Source organism: Ranitomeya variabilis, chromosome 3 (assembly GCF_051348905.1).
Source record: "Ranitomeya variabilis isolate aRanVar5 chromosome 3, aRanVar5.hap1, whole genome shotgun sequence".
NCBI lineage: Eukaryota > Metazoa > Chordata > Amphibia > Anura > Dendrobatidae > Ranitomeya > Ranitomeya variabilis.
The window spans coordinates 398,794,393-398,814,170 of record NC_135234.1 but is presented as its reverse complement, the minus strand read 5'-3'; the positions used below and the strand labels follow the sequence as shown (position 1 = coordinate 398,814,170).

Below are 19,778 nucleotides of genomic sequence, written 5' to 3'. Positions count from 1 at the left end.
CTACCAGGGATGTTCTATTATAATCCCCACACCAGACTACCAGGGATGTTCTATTATAACCCCCACACCAGACTACCAGGGATGTTCTGTTATAACCCCCACACCAGACTACCAGGGATGTTCTATTATAACCCCCACACCAGACTACCAGGGATGTTCTATTATAATCCCCACACCAGACTACCAGGGATGTTCTATTATAACCTCACACCAGACTACCAGGGATGTTTCCATGATGCCTCACACCTAGCTCTATGATACCTCCCATACACGCTGGCTCCTATCTCCCACACAGACTCGCTGACACGGAGGGGTGTGAGTTAGGAGAGCTCTCAGCTCTCGGGTGGGCGTGACTGCCGGCAGCGTTTCATTCATGTGCCAGAATCAGTGAGCCGAGGACAGCGGGCGGCGGCGTGTCCCGGAGGTGAGGAGCGGCCACATCCCCAGACCGGACTAGTACACCGACTATTGCCATCTGCGGACACCGCCGGAGCGTGCCCGGGATGGAGAAGCAATCTGAAAGCACGTCCTGTGCCGGCTTATTGGGGCCGGAGCAGCCGAAATCCACGGAGAAGGTACGTTCGGGATTCCCCAATGTCTTTGCACCCAGTACAGACAGCGGGGCTCCCAGCACCGGGAGCAGGAGGGCGGCGGCAGTGGCAGTGATTCCGCCCGGTACACGGTGCAGCCTGCGCTACATGTGACTGCGCCCTGTCATTGAAGCAGGTCAAGTTCTTTCCTATGGCTGCCTGTCAGGGACACGCCGTACTTTCCAGGGATGCACTAGTTTCCTATGGCCGGTCTGTCAGGAGGTGTCTGACGTGGACGGCGGGACCTGTCGGTGGCGACCTGTGGGAACATAAGGGCATTGTCCCAGTGGGTATCAGTGAGGGCACGGCATTCCTCTACATCCCTCCCTATTGTTCATTATCCCAGCGTGGCAGAACAATGATGCTGTTTTATTCTAAAAGTGTCAAGTCTCTTCCTGGCGCAATTCCCGGACGGTCACTATAGCAACCGTAGCCAGGAATTGTCCCCAGTAACATATCACGGCGGTGACCCTGTGGGGCAAAGGAGAGTTATAGGGAAGTGTATAGATGGGTGACAACTGGGACATTGACGCTGGCACCCAACTGGGGTTTCTGGTTGCTACGGGCAGCCGCTACACTTATCTCTGTGTATATATACGTCCTGGAGTGGCAGACGTGCCTGCGATCAGTAACGACACGTACTTGCTATACTGTGTAGATTGCATCCTCTATATATGATGGATGTTCATCTGATAAAGACACAGAATAAAAGATCTGCCTATATTTGTCATCTCATGTTTATTACAAATATATATAAAATACAGAAATAAAATGTAGGAAACTATAATAACATTCCATTCAATTATATGAGCCAGGTAAAGAATAGTAAAACATAGCTGTAGCTCCAGAATGGTAAGATATGATCCCCCTCCCTCCAGCGGAGGTTATTAGAGGGCATACCATTCAGAGTGATATAAGGAGGACTCGTACCAGCCTGACAGGGCTGCGCCCACAAATCTGCCGCTCCGTGGCAAGACTATAAAGGGATTTTAGCTGCGCTCACTACTGCTGGGATGTCCACATGTTAAGAGTCAAGTTTTAGTGAAAATGATTGGAAAATGCACACAATATCAATGCAGTGTGTCTGTCACATAATATCCATGTGACATGCAAAATTTGTCATGTTCAATATTTACATAAATTAAGATTCACATTTTGTCATTTCAGCAAGCTTGACTATTGCACAATAGTATATGGCATATATCCATACATATATGAAGGGGGATGTCCTGCTTGAACAACTCCCTTTCTAGTTGCCGCTCACAGGACAGCTGATGATGGGGGGGTGGGGGGTCTGTCAGCCAGAAACTGTCACACTGACCTATAACAACACAAGGGAAGTCAATGGGCGACCATGTTAAAATATGGGAGCAGCTCTTTGTGCTAGCACACCACTTTGCCAAATAAGGGGTATGTGGAATAACGAACAAGTTACTACTTTTAACCGTTCCAGAGTTTTCGAAACCTGAAGTGGTTAATAGGAGCGACATAATAAGAGATGTGCACCGCGATATTGTTCTGACATTGCTGTGCATTATGTCCATGTTTTGCTGTACTTTTTCAGGTGTATTCCAGGTGGAAATGGCCTTAAAAAACATCATGTGCACATACCCTAAGAGGGATCCTAAGCAGACAAAGGGTTGATATTATTATTGTTTATTATTATAGCGCCATTTATTCCATGGCGCTTTACATGTGAGGAGGGGTACTGTTCATCCTACTGAAGAACCACGGGGTACCGGATGTTGTATCCAGAATTCAAAGCTAAAATGTGGCCAGTCCATGTGAGCTCCTGGAAATATACCTATTATCTAAGGATGTATGCACAGGCGGCCCTTTATGTGGGAAATATAGAAATAAATAATTTTCGGTTATACTTGTATTATTGTCTAGTATAAATCTACAGGTTCCCGTGTGTAAGGTAGTTCTGTGACATTTTCGCCGTGTGCTGCATATACGTCCTGCACGGTAGCGGAAGTTTTCACCACAGTCTATGCAACAACTTCCTCTGGTATCTTCTGCAGAATATGGCATCTTGCTCCATTTCATTGCATGCGGTGGATCCTAAATGAATTAAACAGAGGCAGTCTCCCTTTATATGTCCCAGATATGTTACGTACAGTATATTTTATTCAATGCAGTCTGGTTATTTGTGACTCTTTATATTCTGTCATTGGCATGTGCTGCTCCTTTGCAGGAGAATAAGGCTTTAACATACTTGTTAGCCGAGAGCTCTTCATCCCCTTTGATTTGTATGTTATGGTTCTACATTGTCATATGCGGGTAAAAAACAAATCTTTCACACCTTTCTCTTTTATATACTACAGGGCCGACAAGGGAAGCACAAGCTGTCCATATGCAGTAAAATATGTTATGCCATTGGTGGTGCGCCATATCAAATTACCGGCTGTGCCCTGGGATTCTTCCTGCAAATCTACCTCTTGGAAGTGGTACAGGTACGTGCTCAGTTATACTGTAATATAGACCTATCGCCTCTGCGGTCATTTATTTATTTATTTATTTATTTATTTATTCTACTCCCTTATATAGCACCATTAATTCCTCTGCGCTTTACAGACTTTCACACCTTCTTCCTTTAACTCTAGATGACGCCTTTCCATGCCTCCATCATTCTTTTTACTGGACGGGTGTGGGATGCTATCACAGACCCATTGGTGGGATTCTTTGTCAGTAAAAGCAATTGGACAGGATTTGGCCGATTGATGCCTTGGTAAGTGACATTGTGAAAACTATATTTTATACTGATTTTCCATTACATTCGCATCTAAATGAGCGTTCAGAATTCTGTTGGTTCCCATTGGAGTTACACTGTCAGTATGTTTGCTGTGAAATAATGGGAAGCCATCAAAATTCTGAATATGTCATTGGATGTAAATGCAGAAGAAAGATTATGTAACGTGAAAGCAAATTATTTGTATCCTTGCGTAATTTGGAATTCTTCCATGCAGTGGGGTGATTTTTCTTCAACTAGTGGAACACACAACTAAGGTCTTGTTCAGTTGTTAACCTTTTTTCATGTATGTTATTAAACTGACCTTTTTTTGGGGGGAGGGGGGTTTAACAGTGTTATGAGTGTGATTTAATCGGCATTTGATCAGTGTTTGCTATCAGTGTTTCATCACGGATGCAAAAAAATAAAATTTGTGAAGGTTTCCTTACCCATTACAAAACGGACAGTACACTGATTGCATCTCTGTCCTGTTGAGGGAGAGAAGGATCCTGCCGTTTCTATTATTTTCGTCAAGGATCTAAGCTGAACTACTTGATGACTTTGGCATTGACTCTCATAGACAATACTGGAATGCTAGACTTATCGTTCCTGTATATGGATAGTCGCGAGAGATGGCGGTAGGTTCAACGATGTTAGGCCGACAGCTGTCTAATGTCTGCTGTCAGCTTCAAATGGCCTGCAGGACAGCGATCTGTAATCAATGACATTTTACAGCAGCAGTGGTTTAAAGGGACGCTGTCAGCACAGAATGACTGTTCAAACCAAGTGCAGGGGCCAAACATTTTTATACACATTCCCACCTGCTTGGTTTCCATCTATCTCCTCCCTTCTCTGAGTCTATGAAGCCAGAGCTGTCAATCAAGGAAGTGGGGGTAGTGGAGATGTATATAAATGATTGGCCCCACCTTGAAGCACCAAGCAGCGGGACTCAGATTGAACAGTCATTCTGTGCTGACAGTTTCCCAGGCACGTAGGCTGAGACATGTTTTCTGGCCCCCGGGCTGATTCCTGGGGTCCGCAATGCTTGGGCCGGCTGCTGTATTTTTATTGCTGCCAGCCTTTTAGTTTCTTCTTGTTCTGAGCGTGCACACGCAGTGTACACTACTAGCAGCCGAGGCGCGTGCAATAAAAGATTATGTCCTCACACCATTGCCAGCGTCAGGACGTACTTTGTGGGTTGAGTTAGCGTTTTTTTTTCTATTTGCACTGAGTATAAATGATAACCAACAGATCCCAGGCAGCAGTAGGAAATAAAATCTGGGGGGACCCGAGGGTCGGCCCTGACATCAGTGTTTGGTGGCATAAGCATGACTTGTCTTTCTTTTTTCAAAAGTCAAGAATTATGGAGTAAAGCTCTACAGGATTTGAATTGGGAACATCAGATAATTATAAAAAGTAGGTCAAACTGTTGGTAGGACATTATCACTTACTTAGCAGGATCTTGCAATAAATAAGCTTGGCACTCAGGAGTAATAGGTAGTGTAGTAGTAAAGTCACTGCTTGTTATCAGGTCACTGTGTTTGGTTCTCTTATCTACAGAAGGAGATCACTTGAGGGCAGAGGTGTAAGTTATATTTACATAACATTACACTGTACATTAACAGTTTGTTTAACTTGTAGCCTTGGAGGCAGCCCGTAGTGCAGGGGTTCTTTTGGGTTTTATCAGTATGACATATGTGACAGTCACAAAAAGGTCAAGTGCCCAAACCCCATGCGTGTGTTTTAAATGGTTCTGGAATCCTATGAAAGATTGAGTGTGATCTATCTATCTATCTATCTATCTATCTATCTATCTATCTATCTATCTATCTATCTATCTATCTATCTATCTATCTATCTATCTATCTATCTTCCATAGGGTAAATATACACATACAATATGGAATACTCTGTATATCTACCCTATGGAAGGTTGTGAGCGGTCATATATATAATATTTATATAATATATCCACTAGCTAACATTCAGAACCCTTTCCATATGGAATCGCATACACATCATGAAGGTGCACTTGTGCATTCGCCTTTTACTGGAATACTCCTAAGTAGGCCAGAGATTCTGATTTCCTTTATACAGGAACTAAATTTAAATTTGTTTTAAGAGGACCATATCTGGATTGGGATAATTCCCCCAGTCCTGTCATTCACATGTTATACTGTTGTAAATGCTAAAGTCAAAATGATGCTATTACTGATTATTCCCCCTTTATGAGTGCAAGTGTCGTCATGTAAGTGTTAATCTTAGGGGAGACGTGGTGCTCTGTGACTCCTGAGAGCACGCGGGCGCTTTTTTGCCTGTGACGTGGCCCTCGCCTGATCACATACAAAGGCATGGTTCAAGAGTGAGTTAACGTATAAAAATGGAAAAAGGCGGTAACTTGATTATAAGCACAACACACCACCTGTTTTAGCCAATGAAAACGTTGGGTGTGTACAGCCGGGGCTCAGCCCACCCAATCAGAGGGCAGGGAGTGTTTAGCCATTCACTGACAGCTGAGACTGAGGTTACTACAGGGCACAGGATAATAGTGGCTGTTACCTACAGCAGATGGATGCTGATTATTTACTGCAGGAGCCCGTGTGCTGCACTCACTGTACGCTGTACTGCATGCTGCTGCTACAAGGAATAGCATGCAATAAATAGACAGGGGTTTTGGGGGGGAGGGGGGTTCTTCAGATTTTTATTTTTTTCTTTAGATTGCAATTCTGTTTGCACAGTTCTTCTGTAGAAGTCATTAGGCTTAATTGCTGCTTTCTGACAGTACATTTCATTCTTGTTCAGACTTGGTGGATATGTTGTACCTCCGTCATAGATTCCAACAACAAACCAGCCACAAATTAAAGTACAATGCATGCGGATGGGGTTTCAGAAACGTATACTTAAATAAAATAAAAAAGAAAAACTGGGATAATCTGCAACTGTTCACATCTGCAGCATTCTGTTGCGCCATTGTTTTTTATTGTATTGCAAAATATGAAAACCACTGCAAATATCTTACTACATCTGCATTTGCTGCAAATATACAGGAAACGTGTAGCGTTAGCCTAAAGGTGCTCTGACATCTGATGACCAGCGGCCGCCGATCAGCTACTCGTTTGTGGCAGATTTAGACCGCTAGGTTATTGGGAAGTGCGGCTTCCTAGGACGTTCGTTCATGATAATCTTGCAGTGTAAATGGACCTTTATGGCTAATGTGTATATTAGTGAATTAATGCACTCGAGCTCTGCTGTTTACTATTGAAATGTCTCTGTTCTATAAATGTGCTTAAACATTAAAGCAAGGCTGTGGGGTTGATAAGCCAAACCTCCGACACCTCAATTTCCCGGACTCCGACTCCACAGACCTGCATTAAAGTATAAAGCATTTTCTCCCAAAGAAACCTGTATCTTGTATGAATGTTCGTATAGGCTATTATATGGCTTTGTGCTGTAGAATATGGTCAGTCAGCTCTTCTTCTTGTGATTCATTCCAAGTTGAAATCTATGAAAGCGGTGTTTGTGTTATATCAGGGCTTGTCATTGACGGTCCGCCTGTGATGGTTATCCTGCATGATTTCACTGTGTGACATAACAGGATTTCCTGTCTCTAACAGCACACAATGTCCACACCAAGGGCTGGGTAATGTGACCGTATGCCATGAGCCCAAATATCCTGTCCTATTAGGGAGAATTTCTTACAAAAAGATGCAACAAATTTTATTAAAGGTCGCACACCTCATAATAATTGTGGTGCACCTTGGGCTGTCTGTGGCAGAAATAGAACTCTAAGTCTGTAGATTAGTGTACCTCCCACCCAACCACGCCCAATTGTCTTATTTTCTTGGCACTTTTGAAAAGAAGTGTTAAATGGCAAAAAGAAGCAAATGTTATCACAAATGTGTCTTATGCAAAAATGTCACACTTTTTTTCCCCCCTTTTTGTTCATCAGAAAACTGTTTTAAATCTGTTAGTAAATTCCCACCATTATTATCTACAGATATGTCAACCTTAGTGATAACTGAGCAGCAGGTTGTGGCAAAGACATGAGGGGTCTTTGTCTAAATGTATTCAGCTTTCCCCAGCTTAGACACAAATATAGAATTGTGGTTGCTCTTTATATCCCCATCATTGTGACTTTCTCATAATTGTGACTAGTCAATATATTGCGTGCAAACGACTTGACATATACTGCAATATTACACGGAAATTATTCATTTTTTGGTAGCCCAATTCTAGTGTCAAAGCCGTTTCTATATTTGTGAGTTGAGGTCAGCCAGTGAGTGCCAATGTGACTACAACTCTTAATATGTGCTGACTTAGAGGCGATGTCCACTACTCAACAGCCCCTTCTGAATCCCTAGGTTTCTTTCTAGTAAAATATTAACACATTCTCACCTCCGGTGCTGTTCCAGCGGTAATGGCTATCATGCGATCCCTTCATCAAATTAGCATTTGCTTCACTCTACTTTCCTACGGACATAATTGCCATCCAGGGGAAACATGTAGAGATTTGGAAGGGACAACCCCTTTTAAAGTTATTTTGAATTAGATGTCGATAGTGTTCACCAGCACTATAACTGGTTGGGTGACTGGGTTAGGAAGGATTTAAATCTAAATAATGGGTGACTCCCAGTAAAACTGGATGAATTAATATTATAGTACCTGGTCATTCTGGTCTTTTTTGTAACTCAGATTTTAAGCACTGCTGGCATTATTGGAATTAATGTGCATATATTGTGGGGTGTTAAAATGAGTGTTGTACTATACGCATCAGATTGGGGTTGTCACATGTAAGCTTATATTATACATTGTATCCCATGAAGGAAAGCGCATGTTGCCAAGACTGAGTTATAAACATGCAGATTGGTTCATTGGTGTCAGTCACTTGTGTACCTGTATTGGTGGCTTCAGGTTCCAGTGTTGTTGGGTTTAGTGATGCAGGAACTTCCTCAGATAAGGTCTTATCCGAGCACCCTCAGGTGCTAACAGAGTGTCTTCGGCGTGCTAGACAGCCGCATCACATGCAGAGATTGCCTAACAATCAGCCGCGAGACATGCAGCTTCGGGGTCTCGAACATATTAGAGCGTTCCCAAAGTCACTCTGTTAGCACACGAGCATGCTGGGATAATGCCTTCACTCCTCACTGGTTGGGTTGACTGCTGGTTCAGTATTTTGTAAAATAATACTGTGGGAAGAGGAAGACATAATAAAAATATGAAAACCACCTCCAGTCAGCGTCATCTAGTTTGCATAGACACACTGGTTGTGTTAGTTTCCTATTCACAGATGAAAGGTAATCATGGCAATATTACAGTATGCAATGTCTTTCCTTACTCATGTTCTCCTTTCTTCTCCCTCAGGATTTTATTGTCTACACCCTTTGCAGTGATCACTTATTTCCTCATCTGGTTTGTGCCTGGATTCACCAGTGGTCAGGTCTTGTGGTACCTTACCTTCTACTGCCTCTTCCAGACTCTTGTAACGGTAAGGATCATGACTTACTTATGGTCCCCACTGTTCTTAGAATTATTTGATACATTGACGATTTTGCAAGTTTTCCCATCTATAAAGAATGGAGAGGTCTGTAATTTTTATCATAGGATCACTTCAACTGTGAGAGACAGAATCTAAAAATTAAAAATCCTGAAAATCACATATGATTTTTACATAAATAATTTGCATTTTATTAAACAGAACTTAATATTTGGTACAGAAACCTTTGTTTGCAATTACAGAGGTCAGACCTTTCCTGTAGTTCTTGACCAAGTTTGCACACACTGCAGCAGGAATTTTGGCCCACTCCTCTATTCAGTTCTTCTCCAGATCTTTCAGGTTTTGGGGCCATCGCTGGGTAACATTGAGTTTCAGCTCCCTCCAAAGATTTTCTATTGGGTTCATGTCTGGAGACTGGCTAGGCCACTCCAGCACCTTGAAATGCTTCTGAGCCACTGCTTAGTTGCCCTGACTGTGTGTTTCGGGTCATTGTCATGCTGGAAGACCCAGCCACAACCCATAATAATAATAATAATTTAATAATAATCTTCAATACTCTTACTGAGGAAAGGAGGTTGTTGGCAAATATCTCGCGATACATGACCCCATCCATCCTCCTTTCAATACGGTGCAGTTGTCCTGTCCCCTTTGCAGAAAAGCACCCCAAAGTATGATGATTCCCCACCACCATGCTTTACAGTTGGGACCATGTTATTGGGCTTGTAACTCATCATTCTTCTTCCTCCAAACACAGTGAGTGGAATAGATACCAAAAAGTTATATTTTGGTATCATTTGACCACATGACCTTCTCCCATTCCTCCTCTGGATCATCCAGATGGTCATTGGCGAACTTCAAATGGACTTGGACATATGCTGGCGTGTGCAGTGGGACCTTGTGTGCCCTGCAGGATTTTAATCCAAGACGGCATAGTGTTTTACTAATGGTAATGTTAAGACTGTGGTCCCAGCTCTCTTCAGGTCATTGACCAGGTCCTCCTGTGTAGTTCTGGGCTGATTCCTGGCCTTCCACTGAATCATCCTTGAGATACGAAGCGACAACTTGCATGGAGTCACAGGCTAATGAAGATTGATAGTCCTCGTGTGTTTCCTCCATTTTCTAATAATTGTGCCAACAGTTGTTACCTTCTCACCAAGCTGCTTGCCTATTGTCCTGTAGTCCATCCCAGCCTTGTGCATGTCCACAGTTTAGTCTGTGAGGTCCTTAGACAGCTCTTTGGTCTTGGCCATGGTGAAGAGGTTGAAGCATGATTGTGAGGACAGGTGTGTTTTATGCAAGTAACGAGTTCAAGCAGGTGCAAGTAATACAGGTAAGGGGTGCACAGTGTGAGGGCTTCTTAAAGGAAAACTAACAGGTCTGTGAGAGACAGAATTCTTGCTGGTTGGAAGGTGATTAAATCCTTATTTCATTCAATAAAATGCAATTTAATTATGTAAAAATCATACAATGTGATTTTCTGTTTTTTGTTTTCAGATTCTGTCTCTCACAGTTGAAGTGTACCTATGATAAAAATTACAGACCTCTCCATTCTTTGTAGGTGGGAAAACTTGCAAAATCGGCAGTGTATCAAATAATTATTTTCCCCACTATTTATGGCAGATTTGTTTTCTAACTATAGAATAATGAAGTGTCAATGGTGGCAGAATGATGTTCCTTGCCCCAATGTAATGTTGCATCTGCATGGTCTTATAGTTGTATTTGCATTTCTATATTTCTTGACATAAACAGGGCTGGACCCCCATCAGAGGACAGTAGGAAAACTTTTTCAAAACTTCCCTCTGGTGGGAAGCACTGCTTTTATACATAGAATAAAAGTATAGCCATGTGGCATTTAGGGTTCATTCACATAACTGTAGTGCAGCTGGATTTTCTCATCCAAAATACAGCTGCTATTCACGAACACATTCATATCGCAAGTGAACAATATCATAGACATATTTGATGCTGTTAGTTCTGATCATGAGACCCATAGTCAGGATGGGAATTATGACCCTATCACGGATGAGAAAATATGGCCACAGTGCGGTCTTTTTAATAAGAACTTTAGTATGATGAACTTCAGCTTACTACTGTATCATCATTGCAGGACATACGTTTTGTATTCTCATACTGTTGTTTGTACTTTTCAGTGTTTCCATGTGCCTTATTCAGCTCTTACCATGTTTATCAGTAAGGAGCAAAGTGACCGGGACTCTGCTACAGGATACCGTACGTATCTTCTTTGTATAGCCAGCTGGCAAGCCCTTGTGAATCTTCTGCTGGAAAGCTCTTTTTCATTGCTATTCTTTCTTTTAGGTATGACAGTGGAAGTATTGGGAACTGTCCTTGGCACAGCAATTCAAGGACAGATTGTGGGTAAAGTAGAAGACCCATGTGTGACCAACGCCTTCCAAAACCTGTCACTGGAAAGTGTTACTGCTTCTCAAGAACCAGAGTCTCTTACCAACATGGTGAGCCTCATTGTCTTACATGGACTATGTCTCCAAACAATCATCGCTCCTCAAGATCATTTGTTTCAAAAAATAAATAAAAAAATCTTGGAGCTTTCCTTTATTTGTCCAGTTTTTATAATCTGATTTCTTTTACTTGTAATACCTGTGTAATTTAAATTAAGGAGGGAAAAACATCTTTATCGTAAGTCTTTAAGTGTACAATTGATGCTATCACTCCCATCAAGATGATGTACTGAGATTGATCAGTGCATATGTTTAAAGGGAATCTGTCACTAGATTCATAGTGCCCAAACCCCAGGCAGCATGTATCAGGCACGGGCTGCATGACTGCACCCAGCTATGTTCCTCTCTGAAATGCTGTGCTGTTTTAGAGAACACATAGTTTGAAAAACCAGACAGAATCCTTGGGGAGAGATCTGACTAATCTGGCACATGTCATGCTGAAAGGAGAGGCTTGGATTTGTCAACCAGCGTGATTCCTAAATACTAGGTTAATATATGTGGTAATGTATTTGTAAAATTCTTCACTCTCTTCCTTTCAAAAATTCACATTGAATCATTTATGCCTACAGAGAAATGCCTACATGATTGCTGCCGGGGTCATCTGTGCCATTTATGTGCTATGTGCCATCGTTCTGTCATTGGGAGTGCAGGAGCGGCGAGGTACGTACATTTTAGTGCTAGATCAGATTTCCCATCTATTTGATCGCAGTCCTGCACGTATATTTGAGTTTACCATTGCTAGTATCACTTCGGCCTTTTGTTTCTTCTGCAGATTCGTGTGAGCTCTTGACCGACCAGCCCATATCCTTCTGGCAGGGCTTGAAGCTAGTAATGAGTCATGGGCCCTACATTAAACTGATCACCGGCTTTCTTTTCACTTCATTGGCTTTTATGGTAAGTCCATGCATTATATGGATATGTCATGTGTACATAGTCCTTTCATGCGTACATTACGTTTCATTTCCACAGCTTCTGCTATCTCGGTGTCTGTCCTACTTTTTCAGTTCCTTTTTCACTAACCTAACTTTGCTTAATAAAGAGAACTTTTATATTAGTTTCCTGCAGCCCAAACCATGGCTGACATGAATCACTCCAGCTCTCTCATTACAAAGAATTACACTTTAGTCTTCAGCACTGCAGTGTTTCAGGTCAGATCCAGGCATGGGATGAAGTTTTCCGGGCAGCTCCCTTCAGTGTGACACATGCATAGCCCTTCATGAAACAATGATCAAAAGCATTGTCCAGGTTTAGGGGGAAGAAAAGTTTTTTTATTTACTGCATGTCCATCCATGGGCTCTTTCCGGTTATGCAGCTCAGCCCCATTCCGTTGAATGCTCTGGTAATATGTTGTTTTCTTTAAGTTTTCCTGCAAACCCATAGAAACTCCTCATTATTCATAGATCACACCATATAGAATAATTTCTGACTTTTTATATATTCTTTGATTGGATCTTCGATTTTAAAAATATGATTTCCTGTTTTTACGTAATATCTGTATTCTGGCGACCTGTAGGTAGAATGTATTCAGTTCTGGACCATTATAAATCTGTGGATTTAATCGAGCTCTATTTAGGAACCTAAGGAAGTGAATGTAAGTTGCTGATGGTACATAATATAAACCATGTGCTGATCTAGACTGCAGTGTTAGTTTACATACCGACTGTCATTGCTGATGACTGTATGGCCGCACATCATAGATCCAGACTATGCCCATACCATCTCCTTCCAGCCTCCGGCACGGACGATCCGTTTATATTCTGGAATGTCTGTTATGGCAAAGCACCAGATATAGTGGGAATAGTGCCTGGGAATAGTGCTCGGGAATAGTGGGTGGCATCCCAGGTAACATGTTTCTGTTCCTTTCTGTATTTTAGCTTCTGGAAGGGAACTTTGCACTCTTTTTGAAATGTACACTGCAACACCGCCAGCACTTCCAGAATATTCTGCTTGTCATAATGGTGAGTACATGGGACACATTATATAACTGTTGCAGAATCTCGTTTGACCACAATCCTTCTTGCCATGTAGGTTACAGTCTCGGCATTTCGAACGTGTTAGCGATGGTTGTTACTGCTGATGGCTGGTAGAACGGCCACGCACACACTGCTTCTTTTGTCCTGGCAATGCCAAGATAGAAGGCTATTGTGAGCCGGAGAACATATTTATTCCTGTGTCTCTCCTCCTTTCTTTTCCTGGATGATCTGTGGGTACACAGTAAACTGATAGTACTTCCTAACATCTCTCTGGCTTTCTTACCTCTCAAAAAAATAGAATTGCTTTGTATTGTATTTCATTCATTATTTCATTGATTTGGGTATTTTGGTTTTCCTTTGCGCCTAGATTTCTGCTACGCTGACAGTGCCATTCTGGCAGTGGTTTCTGACTCGGTTTGGAAAGAAAACTGCTGTCTATTTTGGGATATCGGTGAGTAAAAGTAGAGTAATGTAATCTAACCAGCAGAAGTATGGAAGAAGTGAGACTATACTTGGCAGAGACTTGATGGAAAGTCATGACTGAGCTTTTGTCGCCACCTACTGGTAGAAAGTTAGAAAACAAGGCAAACCTGCATTCAACATTATTATCATATGCTCATATGCAGAATATACATTGCTGAAATAATCAGGGGTCTTCCACGTCCTGCAATTACTTTTTGAAATGTGGGTGAGCTGTGTGATGTGCAGGCACTCTTTCATAATCCCTTTACTTTACAGCAAATCTATTTGTTTTTTTTTACATAGCAATTTATTTTCTTATTCAATTCTAGTCTGTTGTCCCGTTCCTTATTGTTGCTGGTGTGGTGAAGATCAATCTCATAGTAACCTACATTGTTGCCGTAGCTGCTGGACTCAGCGTAGCTGCTGCGTTTCTCCTGCCATGGTGAGAATTGGTTGTTTTACCTTGTTTTTCCTCATATTCTGGATATATTGTAGCGCTAAATTCACATGCTTGCACTGACACAGGAAAAGTATATCTTTGTACCATATTAGTTATTATTTTATCTACTGGCTATTACAATTTGAGATTCCTAAGTGGTTGATACCATTTTAATGGCTAAAAGAAAAGATGGTGATAATTAGCTCGAAAGCTGCTATTTGTTACCATTTTTTTCAGTTAGCCATTATAAGCTATCCACCATTGAGGACTCCTATGCTTGCACAGAAATGTAGTATTTTCACATCATTTCCTTACTTAACATATGCTTTTAGAGAGTTGGATATGCTGTGTGTTTCCCAAATGGATGTGCAAAGACAAACCTCCTGAGTCTTAAATGCCAATATTGCAAATATACAGCTGATTTTATGAATGTAAAGGGAGTATCCGCATGCTAGTGAACCATAAGGGTATGTTCATATGTAGCAGATCTGTTGAAAATTTTCCACAGCCTGTCTGCAGCAAAATCCACTCTTTGGCACTTTTTTTTTCCTGTGTTGCCGCCTACTCCCACTTTGCTATGGATGAATTTCCCACAAAAAATTGACATGCTGCAGACTCTAAAGTAAGCAACGCATAACAAGTTCCATCCTGAAATTTTCTGCAGACACTTGAAAAATAAACTAGTTGCTGGTACCGTAGTACTGAGGATTTTACATACTAAAGTTCACAAGAAACTTCCACAGCAACTGCGAAACTTGTGAACATTCCCTTTATGGTAAAGGAAAGATAAATCCAGCACTTGTATAAAACTTCTGCAATATGTTTCTGACAAGCTTATGTTTGCTGTGTATTTCATGCAATATAAGGTATTCTATTGGCAGGATGCATAACATACAACTGAAGGAAGTCCTTTTACCTGTTCATGTCAGCTATTTGCTACTTTTTATTTTAATTTATGACATAATTCGATTTTTTTTTTCCCTGTCTGTCAGGTCCATGCTTCCAGATGTAATAGATGACTTTGTCTTGAAGAACCCGGAGTCACCTGGACATGAAGCCATTTTCTTCTCATTTTACGTTTTCTTCACCAAATTTGCCTCTGGGGTATCATTGGGGATTTCCACGCTAAGCTTGGAGTAAGTATGTGCAGTTTTTGGTCTCACAATGAAGGGTTATTGGAATAGGTACACAATAAACTGCGGTGGTGATGCAAAGCCACCCAAAAAATGTTTGTCATTGTATAGTACAAACGATCGCAGCTTTAAGTCCCCTAATTGGACTGTTAAGTGCAGTAAATAAAAATATTATAAACGTTTTTAAAAATATGAAAAAAATAAATATTCAAGCCATCACTCCTTTCCCCCATTAAAAATTAAACAATTAACGAAAATAAAAAATCACATATCGCGATCGCTGCGTTCATAAAAGTCCAATATAAAATAAGTGAATCCGATCGGAAAACGGCATAACAAGAAAAATCGAGGCGTCAGAATTACGGTGTTTTGGACACTGAAACATTGCAATAAAAGACGAACAAAACATCCACCCCCAACATGGTATCAGTAAAAACGTCCGCTCAGGGAGCAAAAAATAAGCCCACACACAGCCCCATATCCCGAAAATTGATAGTTTCACTAGTCTCTGAAAATGGCAACAATTTTTTGCTTTCTCCCCCCCCCCCCCCCCCCCCACACACACACACTTAAAAAAAACAGCTCTGCATGTTCAAACTGGCATGAAGAATCATTTTGCCAGGTCCGTTCTAAAATATAGTGGACATGGTAAATTCTCTAGTGCATCACATGATATAATGAATGGTGTCATTCAAAAGAACAACTCATCCTGAATAAAACATGCTTTCATGCAGCTATGTGGATGGAAAAATAAAAAAGTTATGGCTCTTAGAAAAAGAGGGGGGAGGGGAATGAAAAGTGCCCAGTTGTGAAGCTGCTAAAGGGGTTGTCCGGGCATACTGTAATTATGACCTATCTGCAGGTCATCAATACTATATTAGCTGTATTTTGCTCTGGGGCCAGCCGGATGTAGACACTTTACACTTTGAATGGAACTGCTCACCGCAGTGTTTACATCCAGTTAGAACAAAACTAGCTGATCGGTGGGACAATATAAGTATTGAATAACTATTCTGCAGATAGGTATCAATGCTGCATGCCCAGATAACCCCTTTAACTTTGTATCTTCTGTTTACCAGCAGCTCACTCCATTCATTGCGGCTTCAGATGAATTATTTAAAATTATTTAAAAGTATTTAAATCTACTAACTTGACTTTTGACATCTTGACTTGCTCCATAAAGGCAGTTATGGGGTCCATTTACTGGAGCAAAACTCAATGACATATGATTAATATGAACTGACCATGTGCCTGTACATTGCGGTGATATATTTCTTTCTATAATGTACTTGCACATATTCTGTAGCATAAGCTTTTGTAACACAGGCAACATATAGTAAATACAGGTTTGTACTCTGTACAACCTTTATATTACATTTTAACATCGGTTGATCATCAACTAAGTTAGAGCATCTTGCATTGATGGTTTATGGGAATATCCTATAACAAATTGTTTTCGCTCTCTCTTGAGAGAGAAAACAATCCCTATAGTTGCATCTAAAAGTTTGGGCACCCCTGGTCAAAATTACTGTAATTGTGAAAAGTTAAGCAAATTGTGTATGAAATGATCTCTAAAAGGCCTAAAGTTAAAGATGACACATTTCCTTTGTATTTTAGGCAATGTGTATATATATTTTTATTTTTTAAATTTTAAAAATTACAAAAAGGAAAATGAGCTGATGCTAAGGTTTGGGCACCCTGCATGGTTAGTACCTAGGAGCACCCCCTTTTAAAAGTATCACAGCTGTAAACACTTTTTTTTGTAACTAACCAAGAGTACTTCAATTCTTGTGTGAGGGATTTTCATCCATTCTTCCTTGGAAAATTCTTTCAGTTCTATGAGACTCCTGTGAGTCATCTTGCATGCGCTGCTATTTTGATGTCTAGCCACAGATTTTAAATGATGTTCAGATCAGGGGACTTTGAGGGCCAGTGCAGAACCTTCAGTTTGCGCCTTTTGAGGTAGTCCATTGTGGATTTTGATGTGTGTTTAGGATCATTGTCCATTTGTAGAAGCCATCCTCTTTTCAACTTCAGCTTTTTTTTTACAGATGGTGATATGTTGCATCAATAATTTGTTGAAATTTCATTGAATCCATTCTTCCCTCTACCCATGAAATATCCCCCGTGTTGTTGGCTGCAACACAACCCCAAAGCATGATTGATCCACCCCCATGCTTAATGATTGGCGAGATATTCTTTTCCTGAAATTGTGTCCGTATTTCTCTACACATACTTTTTGATCATTGTGGCGAAAGAGTTCTATTTTAACCTCATTTGTTCACAGGACTTGTTTCCAAAATGCATCAGGCTTGATTAGATGTTCTTTTACATACTTCTGATGCTGAATTTTATGGTGAGGACGCAGGAGAGGCTTTCTTCTGATGACTCTTCCATGAAGGCCATATTTGTGCAAGTGTCTCTGAACAGTAGAACAATTTACCACAACTCCAGAGTCTGCTAAATCTTTCTGAAGGTCTTTTGCAGTCAAGCGGGGTTTCGGATTTGCCTCCCTAGCAATCCTATGAGCTTCTCTCTGAAATTTTGCTTGGTCTTCCAGAAATTATCTTGACCGCTACTGTTCCTGTTAACTGCCATTTCTTAATTGAATTTCTAACTAAGGAAAGGGCAACTCGAAATTGCTTTGCTATCTTCTTATACCCTTCTCCTGCTTTGTGTGCCTTTTTTTGGCACAAGGTTAGAGGAGGCTGGCTTTTATAAAGCAGGGAAATTTGCATCACCTGGCCTTTTTTAACGATGATGGTGAACAAGCCATAACCCTAACAGGCTAATTAAAAACCTTGGTCAAAGTTATATGAGCACACACGTTTCCAAGGGTGCCATATAAAATATATTAAGAAAGACAAAAGCAGCACCAGCAACATAGGATGCAAAGCCTCCCAGGTACATACCAGTCCTTTTAAATATAGTGAAAAAATTGGAAACGGCACACCATGTCAAGTAGAAAAAATGCTATTTAATAGCCAACTGGGACGTTTCGACTCCACGTGACTGGGCACATTTCATTGTTTTGATTGGTGCATGTTCATCAGTGCCTTATAAAAATGGAATGGACCAAGACTTGTAAAGAATTTTGTCATGACTTCATGGCCTTTCCATTGTAATAGAACCACAAAATGATTATAAAGTTGGTTTTGTCTTTTTTACGTGACTTCTGTAAAAGCTGTGAATTTATTAACTAAAGAGGCATTTTTTGTAATTCCAGTTTCTTATTGTTCTGAAGTTAAAGTTCAGTATCCAGTTTAGCATTTCCCAGTTACTTTCTTAACTTTTCTTATGTTGAATAGATTTTTTTTTAACCATGTCCATTCTTCACTCCAGTTTTGCAGGCTATAAGACTGCTAGCTGTGATCAGCCAGGCTCAGTGGATGTAACTCTGAAATTGCTCGTGTGTGCTGCCCCCATATTAATGATACTTATTGGGCTTTTACTCTTTAAACTATACCCCATTGATGAAGAAAAGAGGAAAGAAAACAAGAAAGCTCTGCAGCTCATGAGGTGAGGTCTTTTTATATGCATACCCAGGATTTTACATATTTATGTAAGGCATGGCTAGCTATCATATTGAGGATTTGGTTTTGTTCTGTGACTTATGCTTCTAATGTGTACGGACCTGTCTGTCTTTGTATATAGGAGTACTTATATTAACAAGTGACAATTCTTTCTTTTTGGTCTACAGAGATTCTGACCGGGACTCTGATTCTGACTCCATAGAGATTGCAAGCCACGTATGACCCAGGCAGTGCCTTGCCAACGTTTAGCTCTAGAGACGTTCAGTTTACCCCTATGGGGGTAGGTAATAGCCCATGAATGACATTTCTGCACTGTGGAGTTAAGAACTGTCATCTTTTGGGGGCATGACCCTGCTCCCTGGTGCTATCTGTGCTTGGCACACACTGAATGCTGCAATCCTGCTGAAAATTGCACTAACATAGGGTAAATGTATTAACTGTAAATTTGCAAAATGGTTTTGTATATATGGACTTCACAGACATGTGGGGAATAGATAAAGTAATTATTTCTGTTATATTATATTGACCCCTAAATTATATTATCTTAGCAGGTAGTGGATGCCTGCTAAACGCCAATTCCTGAGATTCAGTAATGTATGTACTGTACATAAATATTGTCGTTTGTGCTCCTAATAAATGTATATAATGCTGTATATGTTTTATGTTTCTGTTGCCATGTACAAAGATGTGAGTAATGTATATCCAACCAAATCGTATTGTCCTGTAGACCTAATATGGCTTATTTATGAGGAGACATGATTCAAAGTTATCCTATGAAGAGGTCAGCATCATGCACATGGACTTTTATACATTCTTACATTTATTTAAATGGGGGGAAAAAAAATATTGCCAAAATTGTCATTTGGCCACAAAATGCAATGATTATTTCTACCAGAGCTGGACCATGAATGGCCAAATTGTGCCAGGTTTTAAAGCATGCATGTGTG

At 40.8% G+C, this 19,778-nt stretch overlaps 1 protein-coding gene across 1 annotated transcript; it reads left to right on the top strand.

Moving 5' to 3' along the window:
• The first annotated feature begins 242 nt into the window (after window positions 1-242).
• MFSD2A (MFSD2 lysolipid transporter A, lysophospholipid) lies at window positions 243-19,484 on the top strand. The gene is made up of 14 exons (XM_077296160.1): window positions 243-575; window positions 2,918-3,046; window positions 3,197-3,321; window positions 8,682-8,805; window positions 10,965-11,043; window positions 11,131-11,285; window positions 11,861-11,951; window positions 12,064-12,185; window positions 13,166-13,249; window positions 13,632-13,715; window positions 14,056-14,168; window positions 15,158-15,301; window positions 18,641-18,817; window positions 18,999-19,484. The coding sequence occupies exons 1-14, from the start codon at window positions 504-506 to the stop codon at window positions 19,051-19,053; spliced, it is 1,554 nt and encodes a 517-aa protein (XP_077152275.1). The 5' UTR covers window positions 243-503; the 3' UTR covers window positions 19,054-19,484.
• The last annotated feature ends 294 nt before the right edge of the window (window positions 19,485-19,778 follow it).

Bases quoted from the DNA above. Each gene is read 5' to 3' on its own strand.
- MFSD2A (XM_077296160.1), top strand. From the start codon at position 504: ATGGAGAAGCAATCTGAAAGCACGTCCTGTGCCGGCTTATTGGGGCCG. The intron at 14,169-15,157 runs GTGAGAATTGGT...CCTGTCTGTCAG, and splicing joins GCTGCGTTTCTCCTGCCATG to GTCCATGCTTCCAGATGTAA. The intron at 15,302-18,640 runs GTAAGTATGTGC...TCTTCACTCCAG, and splicing joins ATTTCCACGCTAAGCTTGGA to TTTTGCAGGCTATAAGACTG.